General features: G+C 39.6%; 1 protein-coding gene across 1 annotated transcript in view; it reads right to left on the bottom strand.

Moving 5' to 3' along the window:
* Positions 1 to 655: 655 nt before the first annotated feature.
* Positions 656 to 7,712, bottom strand: part of LOC118344015 — a gene marked incomplete at its 3' end in the record, with an annotated part of 33,092 nt that continues 26,035 nt past the window's right edge. Inside the window, exons 5-7 of the mRNA XM_035683748.1 lie at positions 2,654 to 2,923; positions 2,545 to 2,575; positions 656 to 2,478 (exon numbers count right to left, since the gene is read on the bottom strand). Coding sequence (XP_035539641.1) covers positions 656 to 2,478; positions 2,545 to 2,575; positions 2,654 to 2,923 — 2,124 coding nt within the window. The remainder of the gene's footprint in view (positions 2,479 to 2,544; positions 2,576 to 2,653; positions 2,924 to 7,712) is intronic.

Here is a 7,712-nt window from a genome sequence, read left to right as displayed (position 1 = left end):
CCGCCTTCTTTTGTCCATCCAAACTACTCCTGTCATCAACAGGTAAAGGCATCAAATCCAAAGGAGTAAGTGGATTAAATCCATAAACAATTTCAAAAGGAGAGTATGAAGTAGTAGTATGCATCGTCCTATTATATGCAAACTCTATAAATGGCAAACAATCCTCCCAAGTTTTTAAATTCTTATGAACAACAGTGCGTAAAAGCTGAGTTAAAGTCCTATTAACTACTTCAGTCTGACCATCAGTCTGTGGATGACAAGTAGTGGAAAATAAGAGCTTAGTACCCAATTTCCCCCACAACACCTTCCAAAAGTAGCTAAGGAATTTAACATCCCTATCAGAAACAATACTCCTAGGTACACCATGGAGTCGCACTATCTCCCTGAAAAACAAGTCAGCTATATTTGTTGCATCATCTGTTTTATGGCATGGAATGAAATGTGCCATCTTACTGAATCTATCAACAACAACAAAAATAGAATCTCTACCCCTTTTGGTCCTAGGCAGTCCCAAAACAAAGTCCATAGATATGTCGACCCATGGCTCACTAGGAACGGGTAAGGGTGTATACAACCCATGTGGCAAAACCTTAGATTTGGCCTTTCTACATGTAATGCATCTTCCACAAATACGGTTAACATCTCTCTTCATCTTAGGCCAAAAGAAATGTTCATGCAAAATGTCTAAAGTTTTCTTGACACCAAAGTGTCCCATTAACCCCCCACCATGTGCCTCACGCACCAATAACTCACGCATAGAACAATTTGGCAGACAAAGTTTGCTTTCTTTAAACAAATAACCATCATGCTTGTAAAACTTACCAAATGCCGCCTTATCACATGCCACATACACATTTGAAAAATCAGCATCATCGGCATACATGTCTTTCACGTATTCAAACCCAAGCATTTTGGCACTCATAGAAGTAAGAAGTACATACCTCCGGAATAGAGCATCAGCAACAATGTTCTCCTTACCTTGCTTGTAACGGATGACATAGGGAAAGGTCTCAATATATTCCATCCATCTAGCATGCCTTTTATTCAACTTATCTTGACCCTTGAGATGCTTCAATGATTCATGATCGGTGTGGATCACAAATTCCCTTGGCCATAGGTAGTGCTGCCAAGTCTCTAATGCATGAACAAGAGCATAAAGCTCTTTGTCATAAGTAGGGTACTTCAGGGATGCCCCACTTAACTTTTCACTGAAGAAGGCTATGGGCCGCCTATCCTGCATCAAAACGGCTCCAATCCCTATTCCTGAGGCATCACATTCAATCTCAAAAGCTTTGTTAAAATCAGGTAATGCTAACACAGGTGCAGAGCACAACCTTTCTTTAATAGTGGCAAAAGCATTCTCTTGATTAGCCCCCCAATGAAACCCAACATTCTTTTTAATTACCTCAGTGAGTGGTGCAGCAATGGTGCTGAAGTCTTTAACAAAACGCCGATAAAAGCTAGCTAGCCCATGAAAGCTTCTTACCTCAGTGATGCTTTTTGGCGTTGGCCACTCCTTGATGGCCTTGACTTTCTCTTCATCCACCTCAATACCCTTTGTACTAACAACGTAACCAAGAAAAACAACTTTTTCCATGCAAAAGGCACATTTCTTGAAATTAGCATACAACTTTTCACATCTCAACACATCAAACACATATCTCAAATGCTCAATATGTTCATTTAAGTTCTTGCTGTACACTAAGATATCATCAAAGTACACAACCACAAACTTGCCTATGAATGCACGTAGGACATGGTTCATTAATCTCATGAAAGTACTGGGCGCATTTGTAAGTCCAAATGGCATAACCAACCATTCATAAAGCCCATACTTAGTCTTAAAAGCAGTTTTCCATTCATCACCCTCTTTCATTCTAATTTGATGGTACCCACTTTTAAGATCAATTTTACTGAAAATACATGAACCATGCAATTCATCAAGCATATCATCCAATCTAGGAATGGGATGGCGATACTTTACCGTGATATTGTTGACCGCCCTGCAATCAATGCACATCCTCCACGTCCCATCCTTCTTTGGCACTAGTAGCACTGGTACTGCACAAGGGCTCATGCTCTCCCTCACGTACCCCTTGCTCATCAAATCCTCAACTTGCCTCTGAAGCTCCTTTGTCTCCTCTGGATTACTCCTATAGGCTGGTCGGTTTGGAATAGCAGCCCCGGGCACAAAATCAATCTGGTGCTCAATGCCTCTAATGGGTGGCAACTCATTCGGCATCTCCTCCGGGAATACATCCTCAAACTCCTGCAACAAAGAAACAGCCAAACTAGGAAGAGACTGGTTAGTTTCATCAAGAGTAAGATAAGACTCTTTATAGACAAGAAAAATCATAGGGCGATCTGCGAAGAAAGCCCTCTTAACCTCACTCTCTCTTGCATAGAAACTCACTTTTGCCTTTCCTTTTCTCTCAGAAGACTCTCTTTCTTTTTTCTCTCGTGGCTCCACTATTTTTTCTTTACTCTCAGCCACCTCTCTACTTTCTTTCTCACTCTTTCTTTTATGCTCATATTCACTCTCACTCTTTCTTTTTTGCTCAATCTCTTTTTCACTCTTCCTTTTTTGATCACTCTCATTTTCACTCTTTCTCTTCTGATCACTCTCATTTTCACTCTTTCTTTTTTGAGCAACCTCACTTTTCAATTTCAATTGGTCCTCATAGACCTGGCTTGGAGTTAAAGGAGCAAGTTTAATTGTTTTGCCCTCCTTTTCAAAGCTGTACATGTTCTTGAACCCATCATGTGTCACTCTCCTATCATACTGCCACGGCCTCCCCAACAAAATATGGCCCGCATGCATAGGCACAACATCACAAAGCACCTCATCTTGATACTTCCCAATAGAAAAAGTAACTAACACTTGTTTATCCACCCTAACCTCTCCACAATCATTCAACCACTGCAATTTGTATGGTCTAGAGTGTTTTAAGGTTGGTAAATTCAATTTCTCAACCAAAGTAGTGCTAGCCACATTAGTACAACTCCCTCCATCAATGATCATACTACATACCTTATTGTTGACATGGCATCTAGTATGGAAAATGTTCTCTCTCTGTTGCTCTGCATCATCCACCTTAATGTGTGCATTAAGAGCACGCCTGGCAACAAGAGACTCACCTGTCACAGGGTATACCACTCCATCATCATCACTAGCATCATCCAACTCGGGCACCTCATCACTATCATCTTCACTCTCAGTCATCACCTCCCCATTGTCACGCATAATCATCACCCTCCTATTTGGACATTGAGAAGCAATGTGCCCTGAACCCAAACACTTAAAACATTTGATATCTCTATTCCGTGAAGGTTGGGATTCTACCTTGGGTTTGTTGCTAGTTCCCTCATCTTTTCCCTTAGGTGGTTCGGTCTTTCTCTTTGCTTCAGCTGGATCATTCCTATCCCATTTTGATTTCCAAGTAGTGCTAGAAACCGTAGTGTACCTTGCTGTCCCTTTTCTCTTTAATTGCCTCTCCACCTTCATAGCCATGTGCACCATGTCCTCTATCTCCACATAATGCTGCAATTCAATTACATTGGCTATGTCCCTATTCAACCCACTCAAAAATCTAGCCATGGTGGCCTCTCGGTCCTCCTCTACATTAGCCCGAATCATCGCCACCTCCATCTCCTTATGGTAATCCTCCACACTCCTAGACCCCTGTGTAAGATTTTGTAATTTCTGAAAAAGGTCTCTATAGTAATGGCTAGGAACAAATCTCCGCCTCATGAGAGCTTTCAACTCTCCCCATGTCTCTATAGGCCTCTCATAATTCCTTCTCCTATTGGTCACTAATTGATCCCACCAAATAATAGCATAATCAGTGAACTCAATTACCGCCAACTTCACTTTCTTCTCCTCAGAGTAATTATGACAATCAAACACCAACTCTATTTTTTTCTCCCACTCTAGATAAACCTCAGGGTCAGTTCTACCTTGGAAAGATGGTATTTTCATTTTGATGCTACCAAGGTCTCTATCTACACCATCCCGACCCCTTAGATTCCCCTCAAGTCCTCTTTCATGCCTAACTCCTCTATTTCTACCCGACCCAACGTCAGATGCTAAATCTTCCTCTTCCCCACCATCTCCTTCATTCTCATACTGATTTTCGACTCTATGCTCACATCGCCTCCTATCCCTCCTACCTTGTAGATTTCTAATCGCTGCTTCTTGATGATCCATCCTATCCCTCACTTCACCCAACACCAAGTTTAACCGCTCAAACTGTTGTTGCATGGCTTGCAACACAAAGGATGAGTTATCTGCTCTCCCCCTTGGTGATGCGCTACTCCGATGAGACATTATTAGGCGCTACACAAGAGAAAGTTAGTGGCAAAAAAAAAAGTAAACCTCACACACTCCCTCACGTGTTTACACTCGAATAATGACACTCCACTCGTGTTTCACTCTTAATTGGCTTTTTTCGATAATAGTCTCACACTCTCTTTGCCTTTTACCTCAAGAGTTTTCCCACTCAAGTTCTTTAAGAACTAATTGACTCAATCAAGACAAAGCAACCTTGTTTTATCCCAACTAGTAATTAAGTCCAAGAAACAAGAACAAGAGAAACACGGAAGGAATGAAAAAAAAATGGCACGTGAATCAAGAAAATTATACGAATGAAACAGTAGCAATAAGACAAGATATCAACTAGAATCACCCCCTTTGATGATAAGGATCAAGAAAAAAAAAATCTCGAATTTTTTTTTTTTTTTTCACGATTTTTTTTTTTTTCTTTTCCTTTCTTTTCTTTTCTTTTCTTTTCTTTTCTTTTCCTTTCACCAACTGATTTGATCACAATCAAGAATAAGCAGTTGAGAAAAACCCTAACAATAACTCAAAAACCCTTGGGCAAATGATATACGGCAGCCCCTAGAACAAGAGATTTCAGCCAACACAAACCCTAGAACAATGAATTTCAGCAACCCTACTAACCACCACTATTTTTTTTTTTGTAATCAATCCTAGAACAATGACACCCTAGAATTAAATATGCAAGAAATAAAAGATAGAATAAGACCTGATTGGAAACCTTGCTCTGAATACCAAATGATATGAACCCGCGGGAAAGGAATCCCTTGAACCCACAATCAATTTGAAAACTCCCCAAGAAAGCCAAAATCAAGTCAAGGATGGAGAATCTAGACCCGATGAGAACTCGTTTCAAGAACCTAGATTATATTAAAATCTAGACCCGTTGAAGAACCCGTCTCAAGAACCCAGATTACAAAGGAGGAACGCCACAAAGGTTGTGATTTACCTTTGATAAGTTCAAGAGTTCAATCAAGAACAAGAGGAGAAAACTCAACTCACAAATAAAATTCAATATTGTCTAACTCTCAAATGAGGCTACAAAGAGTTTTTAAAGCCAAACCTAATCAAAACCCTAGCCAAAATAATGCCCCTTTTACCCAAAATTACCCTTGATGAACAGTACCGGCTACAGTACGCGCGGCTACAGTAACCCCAACAGTAAATTGATGAAACCCTAGTTCCTAAAATGTAATTTTCCAAATAAGCCCTTGGCCAAAATACAAGGCCTTCCCAAAAACATAGTTCAAAAGAAATAAGACATGTGAGCCAAGCATCTTCAAGCCCACTTATTCTAAACTAATAAAATAAATCATTTAACCAAATTGGAAGCCTCCAATAACGATAGGCCGTATGTTTAAGTCATGTCTTCCACAGCTTGAATAAAGTGGATCAAAACTGGTTCTTCTTCTTTCAGACCCATCTTCAGTGTTGGGCTCTTGCTGGCTTCATCCCAGGTGGATTGCACCAATCCTTGCATTGCTTCCTTGATCTTCTTGGCCCTTGATCTTGTAATTGGCCCATCTGGAACTTGCAAAGGATCTTTAAGAGTAGGCCCACCTTGGTTCCTATCACTGTAGTAAAGGGGAAGACTGAACCACTAAAAGGAAAAATTTTGGGTGAGGCTGAAACCTCAAGAAAAGAGGCAACCTTGTGAGGCCGAAAGAAAAACAGAGAGTGAAAAGAACAAAGAGAGTGAGAGGAAAAAAGAGAATGAGGCCGAAACATCAAAAGAAAGAGAGAGAAAAAGAAAATAGAGAGGTGGTTGAGAGTCAAGAAAAAAGTGTGGAGCCATAAGAGGAAAAAGAAAGAGAGATTGTAGAGAGAAATAAAAAGACAAAAGTGAGTTTTTATGCTAAGGCAAGTTTTTATGCTAACGAATTTAACAACTCTTTGCCTAGTGTTGTTGTCTCTTTGTTGCTGGGATATGAGGTCTTGTTTCCTAGTGGTGTATTTTGTGGACTGCCACCTATTAGGAAGATAGAGCACTACATTGATTTTGTGCCAGGTGCGACAATTCCTAACAGACCTTTCTTGGAAAAACATGAGTCATTGACACACATAAAGGGACAAGGTAAGTTGTTGACTACAATGCATTCTAAGCGGGATGATTGTATTGAGACTTTTTCTCATGTATTCAAATACACACAAGGTATGAAAAATTTTGTGGTTGATACTTTAGCAAGAAGGTATGTCCTTATCTTCATTTTAGATGCAAAATTGTTGAGACTTGAATATGATAAGGAATTGCATGTTAATGATGATGACTTTGCTAGTGTGTATGGGACATGTGAGAAAGCATCTTTTGGTGAGTTCTATAAACTAGATTAGTACTTGTTTAGAAAGAATAGATTTTGTGTGCTTACTAGTTTTATGCGTTAGTTGCTTGTGTGTGATGGACATGCTTGTTTGTTGGGTAATCTTGGTCTGAGGAAGACTTTTGTTGTGTTGCATGACTGTTTGTGGGAATATCATTTGCCATTCAAAGACGTGTTGCACGAACGTTTGTGGAAGTATCATTTGTCATTCATTGATGTATTGCATGAACATTTGTGGGAGTATCATTTGCCATACATTGACGTGTTGGATGAACGTTTGCGGGAGTATCATTTGCGTTTCATTGAGTTTGCATATAATTGGAGTGGTCATTCTGGTGAAAATAAGATTTCAAACATGTTGCATGAACGTTTATGGGAATATCATTTGCCATTCATTGACTTGTTGCATGAACGTTTGTAGGAGTATCATTTGCCATTCATTGAGTTTGCATATTGGAGTGGTCATTTTGGTTCGAAGAAGACTTTAGATGTGCTTCTTGAACATTTGTGGGAGTATTGTTTGCCATTCATTGAGTTTACATATAATTGGAGTGTTCATGCTACTACTAAATTTTCACCAATTGAAATTGTTTGTATACTTAATCCATTTCCTCCTTCAGATTTAAAGTCTTTACTAGTTGATGATAGGAGTAGTTTCAATGGACTATTCCAAATTCTTGAACAAATTAATGAAAATGCACAAGTAATGGATCTTTCAGGTAAGTATCTTTGAAAATGCACAAGTAAACAAAGTTTAGTAAGTGTGAGTTTTGGATTTGTAATATCTAGTGGAGGAGTCGCAATGGACCCGAGCAACATTGAAGTTGTAATGAATTGGCAGAGACTGACCAATGTGAATGAGATTCGGAGTTTCTTAGGACTGCCTGGTTATTAAAGGAGGTTTGTGGAAGGATTCTCCAATTTATCTTGACAACTCACCACCTTGACTAAGAAGAACGTGAAGTTCATTTGGAGCAATAAGTGCGAAGCAAGTTTTCTTGAGTTGAAGAAAAGAATATGATCGCATTGGTACTTACACAGTCGGAGCCTATTAAGCC

Source organism: Juglans regia, chromosome 12 (assembly GCF_001411555.2).
Source record: "Juglans regia cultivar Chandler chromosome 12, Walnut 2.0, whole genome shotgun sequence".
Lineage (NCBI taxonomy): Eukaryota > Viridiplantae > Streptophyta > Magnoliopsida > Fagales > Juglandaceae > Juglans > Juglans regia.
The sequence above is the reverse complement of the archived record's forward strand: the minus strand, read 5'-3'. Positions and strand labels throughout refer to the sequence as shown.